Raw genomic sequence first — 19,787 nt, 5'->3', positions numbered from 1 at the left:
GAACTTGAACTTTTCACCGGCTCTCACTAATGAGACTGGGGGAGGAAAGAAACCAGAAATTGATATATTGAGATTTTTCGATCAATAGCTTGTTTCATTTTCGCCCTGCAGTGTTTCTGCAGAACTGTCTGGGTTGAAGGTAAAGAATAGCGGGCTTTCAGTTTTGGGTAGTCACATGTTTCATGTGCATTTCAGTTTTTGTAGCTGCTAAATGTCAGCAAGCTGCAGAAATCTACATTTCCTCAACAGTTTACTTTCCCCACAATGTTTAAAGGAAAAATTCACCCAAAAAGCGATCAAATGTGTATCAGTAACTTACCCCATGTTACGTTGAATTCATGAAGTTAACTTTGTTTTTCTAGCATTCCTCCACGGTGAACGAAGAATCCAAAAATTGATAAATTTCTTAGTGAATTGGAGTAAATGGGGTCCATGTTTAACAACAGCAAAACTATATTAAATGCATGTGTTTGAGTACAGAGCAGCCAACTCAGTAAATGAGACTTAAATTATACTGTACAAGCTGTGAGAGTGTTTTAATGTTGTTAAATCGACCCCTATGACTTTAATTCATCAAGAACTTTCTTAGTTTTTGGATTCTTTGTTCACTGTGGAGGCATGTGAGTAAAACCAGGTCTTCTTTACAATTTTAGCGTAAAATACAAATGATCATTTTGTGGGTGAATTAAACCTTTAACCCTTTGAAACACGGAGTTACATCACTTTTCTTGTGCCGCTCTCAAATGCCTTTAGTAAGTATTTAAACCTGATCGAATTGGTTTGATTTCCTTCAAAAACATCGGGAAAAAACACGATGAGGAACCTGGTAAGAAATGTTCCACAAATTGCAAGAAATTAGTAGATTTAGAAAGTTATTTTTAAAAAGCTAGGAGAAAATGCCTTGGAAAAAAAAGCTTAGGAAAAAACTATGTTCATTGATAAAAATGACAATATTTAAAATTGTGTTTTAGAATTATTATAATTTTTATGCACTTTCTCAAGGTCATTTCTTTCTTTCCTTTTTTTACTTTGTTTGATGCTTTTTTTCTATGTAATTTTCTTGTATTTTCTTTTTCACTAATTTCTTGCTAATTTTTTGGGTCATTTCTTCTTTTATTGCTCATTGCCTTCTTTACTTGTTTTTGAAGGAAATCAAACCAATTTGCTCAGGTTTGAAAGGGTTAAGTAAGTGAATTAGAGATCATCATGTGAGCTATAGTTTCCACTGGTCATAGACAACCTCTGCTGCTGTCATCTATATTTAATACAATATATAAATGCAGTATAATGCAACATTCAATAGATCCTTATATAGAGTAGCCTGGATGTAGCACGGTTTGGGTCTGTCCCATGAATTATGGCTCTTTTTGTGAATATTTAGTCTTTCTAGTCAACCATACTGACAGTAGATGAGAAAAAGCAGAAAACAGAAGAAACAAAGGTGGATGCGATGAGCTGAGAAAATGAACAGACTGATGAAAAAAAGGAACGTGTGCACAAGCTCTTTAAAATCACAGGAAATGCATTTTTTATGCAGCCTTGTGTCTCTGTCAGTAATATTTTTCATGCATCAGTGATCCAAAAGGGATTTTTTTTTTAAAATGGTTGAAGGTGATTTTCTGCTTTATTTGAACAGAGATGGATGTTGGAAATATCTGCATCAACTATTCCTGTGAGTCCAGAAATCGGTGACGTCGCTGTAACTAACCCCAATAACCAGCGGTCTGAAGTGGTGCCGCTACACTCACCGAACTAAACTCATTTATGTGCACGTTTGCCGTCACGCTGAATTTGTGTGCAACTTGTTGGTGTTTTGCGTGCGTCGAGTGTCCCGTCTTTAATTTCTGATCTAAAAATATATCGAGGGTAACTGCAGGCACACACACACACACACACACACACACACACTCACAGGCTCACATAGCAGCTGAGTAACAGCAATGATTAACATCTCCAATAACACACACACACACACACACACACACACACACACACACACACACACACACACACACACACACACACACAGAGTCCATGATCTAAATCAGGACAGCCCTCAAACCCTCTGCAGTTTGTTATAAACTGTTCCAAAGAGTTTTTCCACCCGTATAAAGTGAATTAATATGTGGTCAGCGTGGAAATAAAAATCTGAATCATAAAAAAACTGAAGTATTCGTGAGGCAATAACAAAGTTACCACATGCTGGCTCATATTTGATGCCAAGTTTCTACTTGTTCATGCCATACAGTTTCCAAAATCTGTTGTATGTTTTCGTCCTTGGCTTCATGCTGGTCTTTGGCTTTGACATTTCATGTTCTAAATATATTACACTTGCAATAAGAAAAGTAAATAAATAAAAGCAGGACTGTTAATATGAAGGCAACATGCTCATTTTTCAGCTGTAATTCATCATTTTTCCTAGAATCACTGCTGCCTCTTGACACACAGAAGCAGCAGAGGTTAAAAGATGCGAGGATGAAGTTATGTGTGAGTGCAATGACAGCAAAGAATCTGTGCTATTTAGTAGATCGAGAGATAAACAAGCAGACAGACAGGTGGAGCAAGAAAGAGACAGACAAGACAAAACAAAACAAAACACAAACAATTTAAGATAGAAATAAAAAAAGAGTCGCAGAGAACTGTGAGGATCTATATTGTACTTCGGCGATACACAACTTGTGGCTCTAATCGGGTGCCGAGTGGCCACAAACCCATTCTCTAATTCACGAGAAAAAATCACCTGATTCACACTTGGAACTGATTTTGTACTTTGTTACTACTATACTTTTTATAAATAAGGTGCCAAAGTGCATAAAACAGCATCAAAACAGCTTGTGGTGAAAAAAAAAAAAAAGTCCCCTAGAGGATCCCCACACCCCTGACAAAGGGCCCTAGCTAAACCCCTAATCTCCTAAAATACTAGAAGAGTTTTAAAAATCCTAAAAACCCAGAAACATTTTAAAATCCTAGAAATGACCTAAAAACCACCAGAAACGTCTTAAAATTTAAAATCCTAGAATTTCCTAAAACCGTACAAACATCCTAAAAACATACAAATGCCCTAAAATGCTAGAAACCTCCTGAAATTGTACAAAAGTCTCAAAATCCTAGAAACACCCTAAAATCTGAGAAATGTCCTAAAATCCTGGAAATGTCCTAAATTTGTAGAAATGTCCTAAGATTTTTAGAAACGTTCTAAAATCTTAGCTATTAACTAATATCCTAGAAATGTCCTAAAATCTTAGAAATATCCTAAAATCCTTGAAGCATGCTTGGGGCCGCTGCGACTGGCCCCTGGCCTCCTGTCATTTTGCAAAAGTGGCCCCAAGCAAAGTGTGAGTATTCCTGCTGTCCTCTGTAAACGCTGCAGAGGTAGAGTTTAGATGTCAGACAGCATAGTCTGAGTCACACACACCCACGTACTATTTCTGTCCTGCAGAGAGCTCTAGGTGTCTGTCCCACACACACACACACACACACACACACACACACACACACACACACTGGATAATCCCGGAGCAGGGTGGGTAGGCGGGAGAAAGCCGATCTGTTTGTGTGAGGCTGTGAAGAGAGACAGGCAGTGTATGTGTGTAAGTGTGTGTGTGTGTGTGTGTGTGTGTGTGCAGGAGAGAGAGCAGCAGAGAGTTGAAGGAAGTTGAAGGAAAAGTTTGAATCCTGAAAACTGGACGTGTGTCTGGATGAAGTGCTTTAAAGCAGGAGGTGAGTGGCTGCTCGCTGAGGACAGGAGGAGGTTTTCAGATGGTGGTGGTGTCCCGGTGAATGGACTGGAATGTGTCCAGATGGGGTTTGTGAAGGGAGAAAGTTTGGAGGGGGGGAGGGGTGCTGTAGCAGCAGGGGATGAGGGGACAGGAGGGTGAGGCGGGGGTCTCCGGTGCTTTGTGGTCGCTGGAATTCCTTCCTTTTCTTTCTCTTTTTCGTTCCTCCGCCTGCGTGCACTTGCTCCCCTCTCCGCCTCTTTAACTCCTCCTCTCCTGCCTTCACTCTTTCAACTCTGCGGTTCATCATCTACAGTAACTTGCGGGGAATAACATGCTGCTCACTGTTGGCCTGTAACGTATGTTTTCTTTTCTTGTAGCTTGAGTGATTTTTTTGCAAAGACTGTACATGAATCTGTGGTCACGTTTTGTAGATGTGAAGCTGTTTGCTCACTGCACTAACCTGATGTATGGACTTACTGACAGCAGCACTGTTTGTTGTTCGCTTTACTGTTAACATTTTTGTCTTTTGGGCACTGAGACAAAAAGCTTTCAGTGACAGAAAAGACTTTTTGTGTGTTTGTTGGACTTGAGCTGAACTGGAAAACAGCCTCTGGGCAGAGGCTGCATTGATCTGTCTGTCTAAAAGAGCTGCTCTGTTGTGGACGACACAGATAGAAAGTAGCCAAACATTTTAAATGTGTATCCACACTAGTGAACAGCTTGTTCAAAACACGCCTTTTTAGAATGAGACCATTGCTTGGCGCGTGGTATTGCTGCTTGAAACTTTCTTGAAAATCGATCTTACAGACGATTTCACACTGTGTTTCTTTGGGACTCAAGCAAAACACCAACAGCTATTGATTTATTAAGATGTTCAGATATGAAAAAAAATGTTGTTGTTCTAACTCTTTCTACCCTGAAACAATGTACAAAAACTTCTCCAGATCACTTAAAAATGTACAAAAGTATACTCCTTATTTACAGCGAACTACTTCTTCAAAGGAAATCATTACATTTTTTTACTGAGTTTACTGAGTCCCGTTTTTACGCTGCCTTTGCATTTCTACACAGAACCGAACATGCATGCAAACAAGCATGCATGCTCCTATGTGTGATTTTAGACAGCATGCCGGCAATACTGAAACAAAGAAAATTAGCCGTTTAACACAACACTATTAGCCTCTAGTGAGACACATTACATATGTGTGTGCAGGGCATCGTAAACAGTAAAAATGACATAACATATCAATAAAAATCATTTACTGTGTGTTATATGGTGGTTGATCTGCTCGGAGGACATGAAGCTTACAGATCTCATTTGTGGAAATTTTCAGCTGTTAGCCCTCTTTGAGTTAGCTGCTAACTGCTATCAGCTGCTTTTCAAATTTCCAGTGGTGTGTTTGCATGCATGACACGCTGTCAAAACACCGTCAACATCACATGCTGGCTCAAAGGCGAGACAGCTCTGTAAATATGCCGGAGTTAGCAGGACCGCTAATATGCGAAGGACAGACTGAGGTTTTTTGCTTTATTGTTAAAATTTAACCCAGTTTACAGCAGCCTCATATGAATCAGTTAATAACTTCATTCAGTTATTGTGCACTGAAGTTTTCTCTCCACTACAGAGTTTTAAACTGCTCACTCAAAAGAAGCAGATACTTGTAAAAAGATGAAAAGACAATTTACTGTGACCTTTACTCATCCCTGTGTGTTTTTGATCGGCAGGTGACGATGCAATGACGGGGGACACAGACAAATATCTGGCCCCCCAGGACCTGCGGGAGCTGGGGGACGACTCGCTCCCTCAGGAGGGCTACATGGGCTTCAGCGTCGGCGCGCGGTCACAGAGGTAAGAGACACACTGTGACACCAGCTGTGATCCACGTTATGACTGTTTCTGTTTAAGGTAAATGCAGCATTTTTATTTTCATCCTTATGATGCAAAATTTCAGCTGTCACAAGCCGATGTTGATGTTTAAACCCAGCTAGCAGGGAACGTTGCCACAACATTGACTAACGTTACCTGCAAGTTGCAATAATGTTAATTTTTAATCTAATGTTCAAGGAAGGTTTTAAGGATGTTATCATTTCAAATAATGTTCCTGTAAGATTAAATGCTGACCAAGATGTAATGTTTTAACATTTTGAGGATGTTTTGGTGATGATGAGAGGTGACAGATCCCAAACGTTCCCACAATGTTACATGAGAATAAAGGAAGAATATTTTCAGACAACATTCAGAGCATGTTATTGAGGCGGCACACATTTTGTTTATGAAAATGTAATTTATTGTGATTTGTTGGTGAAAAAAAACATTTTTAACAGTTTTTATGTTTATAGAGAACGTTACATAACTTTAAGAGGAACGTTCTGGGAACTAAAAGAAAATTTATCAAAACGTTGTCAAAACATTGCATTGTACCATTCTCCCAAAAAACTGCAAGCTGGGAAAGCGAGCTCAGTGTAAACTCTCGCAGAGTTCGACATCTGTAAAATTTGACTCACAAATACACATTTTTGACTAATATATATATAATATAAACTATTGTGACAGTTGTAGGAAACAGTGAAGCCAAAGAGTCGAAAATTTGAGGAAGCCACTTCAGCTTGTTAGCTGTGTTTCACCATCAATTTTGGACGTCTGTCACAAGCAAATCCACCACAATGGACTGTGGCCAATGATGGAACCTTAAATTAACACATATTTAACAAAGATGACTTTGGTTGAGTCTCTTTCTGGTGTGACTGCGTCTTTAAAACACAATTATGTGGTTGAAGGATTCCTCATAAAAATGGTGCAAAGACGATCATTCATTTGGAAATCGTCCACTGCACTAATTGTTAAAAAGAGGAAACATTTTACGCAAAATCAAAGTGTAATCTCACACAGGAAGCAACATCGTTTATTTAAATTGTCTTTTTATTATTGCAGGCACGTGGCAGACATTTTCACCATTTCCTTTATGGTTATTACACCAAAGTATCGCAGTTAATTTAATGCAAACACTGAAGTTTTGACGAGCTAAAGAGTCTTTTTTCAAAGCTTGATGAAGTTATATTTAAACAAAAATCTATAAAAATATCCTGTGAAAGTCAACAAATAAGATGTCGTCGAGGCTTCGTATATTCTGACCTTCGACACACAGATTTTCCTCTCACCGGCGGGAGGTCATAGTTCGCTCTCTGTGGCCGTTGAACTTTTTTGCTCACAGAAAAATATTGACACACTGCAGAGGGAGGGGTTATTGAATATCTGAGCAGTGACACACACGCACACTGAGCCACAGGAAATTAGAAACATGTTCGATTTCATGGCCCTGAGCCCGAGGTTACATCAACACACACTGTTTGAGTGGGGTGTGTGTGTGTGTGTTAGTGTGTGTGTGTGAGTGTGTGAATTGGTTTAACAAATTCGCTGGTCCGCTGTGGGAGTGGGTTCAAATCTCTTCCAGTTCAGTCAGTTAAGGAAGAAAATTATCTGCAAAATCATTATTATTGAGCTGAAAGAAGGCTGCAGGAAATCTGTTAGTGTTTGTTTTTTTCTCAATTAGAAACATTTTAACATTGTTGATACATTATCCTTTCAAACATCAGATGGTTTTGTACATGAAACATGAAACTTTTGTTTTGGTTTGGCGTTTCGTTTGACAACGGCGTTCGGGGAGCCTGAAAACGCAAACCGGGTTCCAGAGTGTAAGTTTTTTTTTTTAAACACACCACCTCTTCTGTCGCAGTGTAAACTGGATTTGCGCTTATCCTGTGAAAACGGTGGCGTCACGGCTGCGCTTCACGCATGCCCATGGTGTTCTTCTGTGATGTGTTATTATAAAAATCAGACCGCCAACTACTGTCCTGACACGCATACTACACGAGGATCATTTTCACAATGTTATCATGTAAACAGGCACAGGAAAACAATCAATTTTTAGCAGGGCCATTCTCGTCTAAACGTGGCTTAAATGTTATACAATTAAAACTAAACTATGAAAAAATAATAATTGTAACAACAGAATACTCAGAAAACTAACTTAAGTAAAATATATATATAGGAAATGTCTTTAGTTTTACTTTTCTGTTTTTTATAGGGCCGTTCTCGCCTAAACATGGCCTTAACCTGGCATAAAATTTCTGCATATTATACTTTGTACCTTTGAGTTAGCAGCAAATAACATATGAGCATTTGCAAATCTTTTTTTGCAGTGATTTAATGAAGAGTTTAATACTTACCGAAGCTTCGGAAGTGCCAAAATGTCAATAACAAACAGTAATATTATCTGAAGGAGACTTTTAAACCTGGAGCCCTGAATGCCTAAAATAACTCCTCCCTCGTCACAAATCTATAATAAATCTTTTTGATCTTGATTTTTGTCAGGAAATTAGGTTTTTATAAGTTTATTAGTTGTGAATTGGACATGTGGTCCAACTTTCAGTCAGTCAGCGTCCGGCATCACTCTGTTTTCTCCTCTCTGCATCTCTCTCTCCACTCCTCTGTTTGTTCATGATCTTTTATTCTCTCCTCATGTCCGTTCTTAATGTTAGTCCCAAAGTCAGGTAAGGCCGAAGGCATGAAGAGGACCCCCCCCACACTACCTCCCCACCCCACACATCCCACCTCTCCTCCCCACCCCACATCCCACCCCTCTCCCTCCCCGACACCCCCAGACTCCAGACTCTGTGGTCCAGTGTAAAACATATTTACTGTGTATGTTTGACTACTAACGTAATGATTTTCTACCAGTGTTTTTCTGTTTTTAACACTTTTGAATGTTGGCATCAGGCGCTGTGTTGTGTACTGTGGTTCACTCGTGTGTGTGTGTGTGGTCGTACTTTTTAAAACAGCTCTGCCGCTTGTCTGAGAGCAGCCTGTTGTGTTTGCTTTTTTGGTTACTGTGTCATTAACGCCTGGGTCTTTGTGGGTCAGCCGCAAAGGTGGAGCTTTGCATCATTTTGGTTTTTGTGTGGAGAATTCCTTCATCGAGCTTCCAGGGACCTGAACTGATATTATTTTCATCAGTTTAGAGTCACGTTACGGACAGTGCAGAATGATCTCACAAGTATGTACATTTCTGACAAAAATGTACATTTACACACATTAAAAATGCTTTAATGGTAAGGCTGCAGAATATTGCAAGTGCAATATCCGCATAGGAGAAGCTGCAGGTACTAGTTTTTTAATAAACATGTCATAATATATAATTATATAAATGATGAGTGATGCTACAGAGATGCTCCGGCCAACAAATCATAGTCCAGACAGAAGGAAAAAGACTTGTTTGTTACAGACCCCGGCAAAAATCACATCAGCATAATTGTTTTGATTTTTTTTCAGTGAAAATAAAAAAGATTGCAACTCATATCACAATTGCAATATGTGTCAAAATAATTGCAATATGATTTTTCATATCCTGGAGCCCTAATTTAATGGCAGAAATACTCTTAAATAATGACTGAATTTGTTTTTTGCTTTAAAAAGTACCACTTTTGTTGCACATAAATGATGTACAACACAAACGTGAATTTGCAATCTAATAAATGTATAATAAAGACATCAGGGCTGTGTGTTAGCAATAATCCTGTGATTCAATACGTATCATGAAACAGGGGTTACAATATATTGCAATACTGTTAGCAAGGGAATATATTGAGATTTTTAAAAATCTAATTCATGCAGGTATCAGTGCACTCTTTATGACTCTGCTTGCAAATTACCACTTAAAAAAATCAATACAGTGTTTTTGAGAATCAATATGTATAACGATACAGGGGATTCAATAGGTTTTGATACTTTACACCAGGTGATATTTTACGATATTTTAAAATATAATTTTAGGGGCAAGTGGCGTGCCCTTATTGACTGTTTTCTTTGTGTTTATGACAGCAGGATGTTGTTCCATTGGAGCGAAAGAGTCGAATAACTGAGGACAGACTACAATACTGCTTTCACCACAAATCCCTGCATTCAAATTATTTAACCAAAAATAAGTACAGATTTTTTGAGAATCAACACAGTATCAGAAAAAATAATATCACGACACTCAAGTGTACTGATATTTTCTTAAACCCCCGAAAAGATATACGTATGTTCAGCAAGTTTTAGATTATAACAGTTACTTTCAAGAGTAGCTGGTATTTTTTATTATTATTATTATTATTACTTATTACTATTTATATCACTATTATGTAGTGGTCATAATGTAACAGCATAACAGGATTATTTTGGTATCATCTCGAAAACATAACCTTTTGTTTTTTGTTTTTTTGTTTTAAATATTGCAGTCACAGCCTCTTTTAGCCACCATAGTTTTGCCTCCTCAGAAGTAGAGTTGTGTTTTTGTCATGTTGAGCTACAGAGCACGGGCTAATTAGTTTTCTCATGTGGAGCAAACAGCATCGTGTAATTGCGGTTTGAAACGTTGCAGGAAAACATTCATCACATGTCATTGCTCAGGAATGCTCTTTATTTGCCTCATAAAAGTCGCCGTGAGAGCCCCATCACGAAAACATAACAGCGTGCCATCACGGACAAAAGTATTGGGACAGTTTAATATGTACAAAACACTTTTTAAATATATTTATATAGTTTATTTGATAGAACCAATGCAAATTTAACATGATACAACTTCAGCTTGTTACAAACAAGCTGTGGTAACTGATGTTTTACATATAGAGATATATAGAGATCCATAGTTAGGCTTTTAGTAGAGAAAAAGACAAAAAGGTAAATATTTACATTGAGATTACATAGAATTACAAAATACGGTTACAGTTAAAAAAAAGACACAAATATCAAGGTTACATACAGCTGCATAAATACAATAATAACAGTTATGGTAAAAAGAAGACAAAAAGGTAAATATTTACATCAAGATTACATAAAGTTATAACACACAGTTACATAAAAAAACACAAATATCAAGATTACATGCACTTACAAAACTCAACTATTAGACTTTATAAAAAAGTTAAAAATGCTCACATCTCTGATTTTGCTTCAGCCTACCATTAACACCTTTATTAAAAATCTTAATATCTTGTGTTAATTTTATCATTATGTAATAATGACAGCTCATTTTCTGCAAATTTCTCATAATGACGGCTCTCAGTACCATCCTCCTGTTTTAGTACTGCGTCTGTCGTTCATCACACAGTAAACTCTGCTTCCTTTAGGCTTTTTAGGACATTTGTTTTGTGTGCTGGCATGGTGTGAATAGCCCATTCACTGAAGAGGCTAAAAAAAAAGCTGTAATTGTCAGAAAAGGTGTTCACAATGTAGTTAAAGTACAAACCCACATGTTTTTGTATCATAATTTGGAAAATCAGCAAGCACATTTGCATCCACAGAGTTCAGGTTGATGTTTTTTGTTGCGTCGCACACATTAGTATCCTTTGCACACCACTCACTTCTCTCCAGCTCTGTTTTTTTTGTTTTGGAAACACTTGAACTCTTTCAGAGCGTTCTTTCTCTCCTCGTGGTTGTTGTTGTCACTGGTGGCAAACAGTCAGGTTCCTGGAAGCTGCATGCATTTAATGTGTTTATGTTTGTTTTTTCTGTTCACTTTCATCCCCCCCCTTGCACCCGTTTCCACCTCCCAACTCCTCCTCCTCCTCCTCACCTCCCCTCTCCATCATTGTGACTGTTGTCTTGGTAATCCGTGACTTCTGCGGCAACCACACCAAGCCTGCGTTCCTTCAGTTCTGATAGGTCCAACACGCTGAACCGGAGCTCGTTCACGCGGGACAGCATGATGATAGAGGAGATGCTTGCGCCAAATAAGGAGGTGGTACGTACCCAAATCTCTTTTTGTTGTTGTTGTTTGTCTCTCTTTCTGGCTTCTGTGTCCATTTCTCTCTGTCAGTCAGCGATCCACAGGTGATTAACGTAACGAGAGGCACAGTTCTGTCTCCAAATGTGCCGAGCTGTCCTGGCACAATGCCAAAAGTCCACCAATCCTCTTACACCTGAGTTTGTGCGAATGTAAAGATGGCCAATCCCATTTTACAGATAGAGGAAATGAGATTAGTGGTTAGTGTTGCAATTTAAGAGGGATTACTGTGATGGCCCACTTACTTTCAGGGTGCAGCAAGGTGGCACGTAAAGTTAAGTTGTAATTCAGGTGAAGCCAAAACGACTATTTTACCATCAGTAGAAATTTACTTTCTTGTGAATCAGAGTTTTAATGACATAACAAAGATTACATTTGCTAAAAAAGTATTTTTAAGCATCAAAACATGAACTGATTTGTTCTCATTAATAGCAGTTCATGATTCAGGATGTAGGTTTGACTGAAGCATCGTATTTAGGTTGTGACAGTAGCTGACCAGCATTAGAAGCACAAAACAAGATTAGCTGCTCCTGTAGTTGAGCGAGTCTTAGTTTGGGCTATATATCCCTAATGTACAACATTATTGCCAAAATGACACTAGTCTTGCTGCTGCTGATACCAAAACAAGACTGTTTTTTACTCCTTTTTTGGAAAATATACATATATTTTTTTCATTTAATGGAAAATGCCAAACTTCTCCGTATGTCAGCATTAAACATGTGCTGCAGCTTTTCTTTAATATTGCACTTTCTCGCAGTTGAAGGACGGATTAACGGAATAATTCACCCCCCAAATAACCATTTGCTTATCAGTTACTCTCCCCGTGTTTTGTTAAATTTGTGTTGAAAACTTTCACATTCCTCCACAGTGACAAATCCTAAAATGGAAAAAAAACTTGTTTAATTAAAGTCATTAATAAAAAAATTGGTCCAATCCAAATTCGATTTTACATATGTGTGTTTTAGCAAAGATGCACGTGTTTGGGAAGCACTGAGCGTATGACTGGATAAATGAGATTTGGATTATTCTGCAAGAGTTGTCTGAGAGTTATAAATAGATATTTTGATCAAGTTTTAGTGTTTTTAAATGTGGACCTCAATGACTTCGATTCAAGAATTTCCTCCATTTTTGGATTTTTTTTCCATTGTGGAGGCATGCAAGAAAAACAAAGTTGTCTTCACAAATTCAGCGTAACATGGGGTAAGTAACTCACACACAAATGGACGGGGATGAGGTATTTGTTTAAACAAAACTATTGTCAAAGTAGAGGCCGAGATACACTGATTAGTAGGCCCTAAAACCAGTCCAAAGAACTCAAACAGTACCTCCAAAACACTGTATTTTATGCTTCTAACAATGCAACTTGAAAGTGTCTTTGTTGTCCATGTCTTTGAAGCTCCATGCACACATTTCATAACTCGGCAATTTTCGTGCACAGCTCCTTTAGAGTCACTGAAGACAAGCTCAACCTCTGAAAAATAAAATATATTGAAAAACATTCATTTTGAAAGCAGTAAGAGAGAAATGTGAACCTTTTTCAGTAGCAGAAGAAATATGCGTTCTTTTTTTTGCCTTTAAATGTGTGACAGACAGTGCTACTACAGCGAGACACAGCGCAGTAATTTTAAGAGTGCTTCAGAGTAACATGATTATATGACGTGTGAATGCAGCAGCTGCTGAATAACAGCTCGTCTCCTCTCATGCTGCTCCAGATGCTCTGTAAGGAAAGGTCTTTCATTGTAGAGCACCACAATAAGGTAGTTGTTCAAGTCGTCACGTGCATGTGAGAATGCGTCATTCAGATTTTATCACCATTTTTTACATGCAGTATTACATTATTTTTCTGTTCAGTTATGCCATTATCGGTCATGATCAGTTGTCACCATGCACAGTTTAGCATGTTTATATTCATTATTTTGTGTTCATTGTTATAAACTGGACTGACTGGTCTTTATCTATGTGTTGGTGATGAATAATTAGAGACAGTAATCATGCATCAAAACTGTATTCTTTATTTATTAACTGAGGGAATAAAAAGAGTTTTTAGTTTCTTTTCTTATTAATTCGCTAAACTCTGAAATCCGAGTCTTTAAAACGGCTCTTAACTTTTAACAGTTACCCAAAAAAGTATCATTTAAACAGCTTTGATTTAATGCTGTCACATATCACGGTTATTTGATTTTTGGGGATGAAACCCTAAATTCTCCTCATATCAGCAAACTGTCTCTCTATGAACTCCTGACAGGTGTTTTTGGGACATCTGATGTTGGTTTCTGTCTCTCTAACCTTCCATAAAACAGTGATTTTGTTTTAAGTTAAAAGTCAATATTTTGCTTGGAGGAGTTGTCCTCCTGAAATTTAATATCTCCAGATTTTTTTTTTTCTCATGACAGCAGTCACAGTCTCCCATGTGTAGAAATCATTGTATGACTTATCATCAAATCCTGCATGCAGAACTAGTAGTGATGTCCTCCTTCCCCAGACGAACTTAAAATAAGCTAGAAAGTAACTGCCTTGTCATCTTAAATCCACCTTCTATTTATTTTTATCTCATATTGTGGTTGTTATTTCTTATAAACTTGTTTTATGCTTTTTCTTCGCTTTTACTGTTTTGACATTTTTTTGTTTAATGTTTATCTTATATTCATATTTCTTTTATTTGTTTTCCAAGTCTGGCTTGTCTACAGCTTATTTCCAGATATCGTATCCATGTGCTCTTTAAGGATTTTATTTTATGTTATTTTATTTTATTTATTTTTAATTTTATGAATATACATATTTCTGTATATTGTTAGGTTTTAATTTTTAGCACACTCGCATGTAAACCACTTTGAGCTGCATGTTATGTATGAAAGGTGCTTTACAAATTATTATTATTATTATTATTATTATTGTTATTATTATTATTATTATTATTATTATTATTATTATTATTATTATTATTGTTATTGTTATTATTGTTATTATTATTGTTGTTATTATTATTGTTGTTATTATTATTATTATTATTGTTATTATGGTATATCACAGCTCACCACTGGCCCTTAAAGGGAAACATGGCAGCCCATTAAATCCCTTCAATGTTAGATTTTAGAAGGTTTTCTTGTTGAAGATAAGATAGGTAAAGGACACTGATTTCATGAGTTCAGACTTTTACCAACACAGGCTGCATTTTCTTCATTTTGTCTTTTTTGTCTTGGTTATCGAAATGCATGGCTTCATGTCAAAAGCTGTAAATTGTGATGTAATGTTTCAAACTGTTATTTAACTACTTCCTTTGTGTGCACATGGAAGATGCACACTCTCACACACACTCTTTGGCATTTCAGTGACCTTATTGTCTCCTCTGCAGCATTTGGCGGTGGCTAAGGACTTTGACAACGACTCTCTGAGGAGGTACAGCTGGACTGCAGACGCGCTGGATAATGTCAACCTGGTCTCCTCTCCGATACACTCGGGGTAAGCATGTTTTGAAAGTGAGTGGAGTGATGGATACAACACACATGCTCATCCTTGTCTCCACCTACCTGTAACGTATTCTCTGTCTGTCCTTCTTTTCTCATTTTCTTTCCCCTCGAGAAAACGGCTCCTACCTGCAGCGGTTTCTCTTCACCCCATCTGATTGTCTGTTCTTGATTGTGAGGAAAATGTTCGCTAAAGTTACATTTCCTTCACTTCCGTCATTACTGTATAATCATACATACCCAGAAACTGAAGAGACATTGCTCTAGTTTCTATCTCTGTTAAACCAATTAAAAAAATCTGAGTGGTGCTCACCTGATGCTGCAGATCAGGTAAATCTTTGGCATCACAGCAACAGAAACACAACTTACTGCGGAAATGAAGGAGCTGTAATTAAAAGCAAAAGTTTGGCATTGTGGGAAATTTGCTTATTTTCATTCTGGATGAGCTCCATTAAATGCAAGCGCACAGATTGGCTGTCAAAGCTGTCAATCATGGTGGAAAATCCCCTTTTTGTAGAAATAAATAACTCATTAAAACCAAATTTATCATAAAATCAAACACTTAAACAAACATCAGGGTGATGAGAACTACCTTCAGCGACAGAAAGTGTCTTTGGGAAAAATGCATTTGTTGTGTACTTTGAGTTTTTAGTTTGGCCCATGTCCCATTCACTAACATGGAGGGGCGGGCTTTATGACCTATTCTGCAGTCAGACACCAGGGGGCGATCCAGAGTGAAAAGTTACACTTTGAGGGAGCTGTCCTGTAGTCTGTCTTTATATACAGTGCATTATTATCACCATCAAGTCTGTCTGCAAATAAAATGAGGAAGAAAGTTCCCTCTGAGATGATACAGTTGGTGGGTGAAATTTGGTAGAAAAAAATAGTTCCCATATGAAACTGCCCCCGATAAAGTCTGCGGATTATCTTGAGTAACTGCGTCATGATTTCTGGAAAGAGACATTGCTGTTGAGTTTTTCAAATGTGTTTTTTGGGGCTTTGAGCGCAACAAGCCGAATGCCATCCAGTTTGATTATAATGGAGAGAAGGCGGACGTCTTTGCGTCTCTTGATAAATAGCACTACAGATAAGAGGAAAAGTATGTATTTAGGTTTTTGTAGCGAAGTATCTCTTAAATCCTGACACAATTCCTTCATAGCACCTTTTGTACATACATTTTGTGTTCTTTATATTCTATTTTTCTTTTTATATTCTATTTATTTATCTTATATCTTATTCTATTTAAAGTTTATATTTTTATTCTCTATGTTAATTGTTTTGCAACAAAACACCAAGTAAAATGTCCTTGTTTTTGTAAATGTGCTTAGCAATAAAACTAGATTCTGATTCTGAAATATGTTTGAAAAACTGAAATATAAAAGCAGCAATTCCAGTCTAGATTCAAATTTAAGCAGCTGCCGGCTATAACTTTATACTTTATGGCCAGATGTGATTGTGGCATCAATATTTTCATCTAACTCACCACGTGAAGGCGAATAAGCATAACTCCCAAAATGTCAAACCTGTCCTTTAAAGGACTCCTTGGTAATCATCTTCTCAGTGGTTTTTCCAATGACAAAGCTCTGTTGTTGACCTGTCGCTCCTGCGTTGCTTTGTCGTCCATCCTGCAGTTTTTCCTCTCCGCTCCCGCAGTACGACAGCAGGTGATTGACTGTGATTGGTTGCCCTCTTTTATCACCTCCACTACCTTGTTTGTTGTTCCTCCCTGTCTTTCCGGTGGCATCACACCTTTCTCCCCTCTCTAACATCTGTGTTTGAGCTCCTCACACATGAAACTGTGTTCTTACAGATTTGATGTTTTCGTCCTTGTGTTTACTCTTTTTGTGCAGACGAAATTTTTGTGAGTTTATTAACTGATCTGAATGAGTTTGTGTTGTGGACTTAATCGTAAGTTGCAGCTGGTACAGACGCAAGTTCTACTTTCTGACAGTAGATTAGTCAAAATACACCACTGTTCAAAAGTTTGGAATCAGCTGTTACATTGTTGTTTTTCTTCCTTTAAATAATGACTATTTATAAAATAGATAGATACAACTAGTATTGTCCAGATACAAACGTAATATTTACATTTCAAAAGAGAAAGAATGGAATTTATTAAATTTCTGTTTAACTGCTGTCTCCTGTGTTGCATGACAGGGAAAAATATTGTTGGAACTTGGATTTAAATTTGTTTCTTTCAAAAAGATGGGAAAAACAGCAATAAGCCACTTGGTAAGAAATATTCCACAAATTGCAAGAAATGTTTCAATTTAGAAAATTATTTTTAAAATGCTGGGGAAGACATTAAGGGGGAAAAAGATAGGGAAAGCTACATTTATAATTGTCATAATAATATGCTGTATTTAAAATTATGTTACCAAAATTATCAGTTTTAACTTCCATTTATTTTATTTATTTTATTTTTTTTTTTTTTTACAAATAATTAGGTAATTTTCTTGTACTTTTAAGTAATTTCTTGAAAATTTTTGGGCAATTTCTTCTTTGCCTTAGATCCCATGGTTTTGGAAGACAACGAGCCAGTTTGCTCAGGTTTCAAAGGGTTAACTGCACATGTTTATGCTGTTTGTTTTACCTTTTTTTTTTTTACTCCTATTGAACTGTTGCTCAGAGGGATCTTTGTCTGTTTCAGTTGTCAGTGTGGTTGAATCATTGTTCCACATACAAAACAAACCCCTCAAACAAAATAACATCTTTTTGTAAAGAGGACTTTCTATAACCTGAACGCATGAAAAATAACACTCAAACATACAATATCTCAAAAATCAAGCTTTTGTGGCTGTAGGTTCCAAACTTTTGAACGGTTGTATTGATTCAGGTCAAACAATAATCAGTTGCCAGGTAAATACAGTCCTGTTCAAGATGAATATATTGCAAACACAGATAACATGTGTGCCAGTTTGTTTATTTTAAACACTGTTCAGAGGACTCATTTATGCAGAATTACATTTATAGTCACACCATTTGTTCAAAGGCTACATAGAAACTAACACATCACCAAACTGCATGGTGTGGATCTATGTGTGTGTGTGTGTGTGTGTGTGTGTGTGTGTGAGAGTGCTCCTTCTTTGCGTTTAAGTATTTGACACTCGGGAGTACAGATCCTTCTATTATGGATAAAACACAGGTTACACTGGAGGCTCCTGTGTTGGCTTATGCACACAAAATATCACTGAAGAATATTTATTTTCTGGAAGTGGATGTTGCAACATGGTGACATCCACTTGAAGTTTTCTAACTGTAACCACCTATTTTTTAAAGCCAACACAGAAAACTCTTGACATTTCTTTATCTCTCTTCTCTTTTGCCCACACTTACTTTGTGTGTGTTTTGAGGATCACAGCATGAGAGGGGACTTCTCTCTCCATCAATACTGCTGTTAAATTGATGTGTTTTTCTTCTTATTTCACTCCTTTTCTATCCATTTCCTTTTTCCATATCTGCTCCCTCTCTGGTTCCCAACATGCCACTCTTTCTGTCACTTTCCTCTCACTTGTCTTTGCGTATCTGCTTCACTGTGTCTGTCTCCCATCACTCTTTGTGTCTTCCTCCTCTTCTCCGTCTTCTTCCTTTTTTCCGCTCTCCATCAGGTTCCTGGTCAGCTTCATGGTCGACGCCCGGGGCGGCTCCATGAGAGGAAGCCGTCACAATGGCATGCGCATCATCATCCCGCCCCGAAAGTGCACGGCGCCCACCAGGATCACCTGTCGACTGGTCAAGAGGCACAAACTGGCGTCGCCTCCACCGATGGTGGAAGGAGAAGGCCTGGCGAGCCGGCTGGTTGAAGTCGGTCCGGCCGGAGCTCAGTTCCTGGGGTAAGACTCAACGTTTTTTTAAACCTCATCAGTGTTGTTGCTGTTTGCTCAATTGCTTATTTTTCTTCGCCTTTTGTTCGGTGACTTGACATCTCCTTCCTTCTGCTTCTTGCCATCGCCATCTCCAGCCATCTGCGTTTATAGAGTGTGAATGAGAGTACGTGCATGTTTAGGTGGAATACCTGCTGTTTATTTTGCAGTTTAAGTGTAATTGTTACAGTGTGCTCACCCTCAAGCATTAAGTCCAGCTTAAGCAAAGTGAAGGCAACATCAATAACGGATGAAAACTGTGGAAAAGTGTAGATTGTGGAGACAAAGAAACGCAAAGTAAATATGTACACATGTTTCAGTTTTATTTACGCCAACAGGAAGTCTGTCAAAACCAACGAAAATTATACATTTGGCTCAACTCAACAATAAGGCTTTTGAGTACCTGATTAAGTAGCGAATCAATGTTCCCAAGGTCCTTTGTTCCCAGGATCCTAAGTTCCCAGGGTCCTATGTTCCCAAGTTCAATATTCTGACCTTCTTATTGTGGTCAGGTCAAAACTGACCTGTTTAGAGTTAAAATATTTCATAAAAAAGACCTGACCATAAACGTTTTTCTTTATCTTAACCTGAGAATGGCATTAGTCAACTACTATTGATTTCCTAACCCTTAAATCTTTTAATAATGTTTTTATGCCTCCACGCTGGTGATAGCTGTGGTCAGAGGAATTGTGTTTCTGGGGTTGTCCATCCATGGCACAAACGTCCACTTTGAGTCAAGGATAAACAGGGTAGATTTGGGGGGTCAAAGGTTAAGGTCACTGTGACCAAATCCATCATATTCTCATGAAATTGATATCTTAAAAACACCTTGAGGGAACTTATTCGAATTTGGCACAAACGTCCCTTTGGACTCAGTGATGATTTTGTGGTCAAACGCCAAATCTAGTTTTTCCTTTT

General features: G+C 37.7%; 1 protein-coding gene across 26 annotated transcripts in view; it reads left to right on the top strand.

Moving 5' to 3' along the window:
• Positions 1 to 19,787, top strand: part of ank3b (ankyrin 3b) — a 178,268-nt gene that overhangs the window by 113,951 nt on the left and 44,530 nt on the right. For 15 of the 26 annotated variants that reach the window (XM_088069699.1, XM_088069698.1, XM_088069700.1 and 12 more), the window contains 7 exons: positions 1,637 to 1,672; positions 5,445 to 5,568; positions 11,398 to 11,500; positions 13,255 to 13,299; positions 14,895 to 15,001; positions 16,638 to 16,670; positions 18,615 to 18,839. In XM_088069699.1, coding sequence (XP_087925825.1) covers positions 1,637 to 1,672; positions 5,445 to 5,568; positions 11,398 to 11,500; positions 13,255 to 13,299; positions 14,895 to 15,001; positions 16,638 to 16,670; positions 18,615 to 18,839 — 673 coding nt within the window. The remainder of the gene's footprint in view (positions 1 to 1,636; positions 1,673 to 5,444; positions 5,569 to 11,397; positions 11,501 to 13,254; positions 13,300 to 14,894; positions 15,002 to 16,637; positions 16,671 to 18,614; positions 18,840 to 19,787) is intronic. The other 11 variants (XM_088069703.1, XM_088069701.1, XM_088069702.1 and 8 more) reach the window with 6 other exon arrangements.

This window comes from Plectropomus leopardus, chromosome 19 (genome assembly GCF_026936395.1).
Source record: "Plectropomus leopardus strain MGB_pleo_1.0 chromosome 19, ASM2693639v1, whole genome shotgun sequence".
NCBI lineage: Eukaryota > Metazoa > Chordata > Actinopteri > Perciformes > Serranidae > Plectropomus > Plectropomus leopardus.
This window is presented reverse-complemented; position numbering and strand designations above follow the sequence as displayed.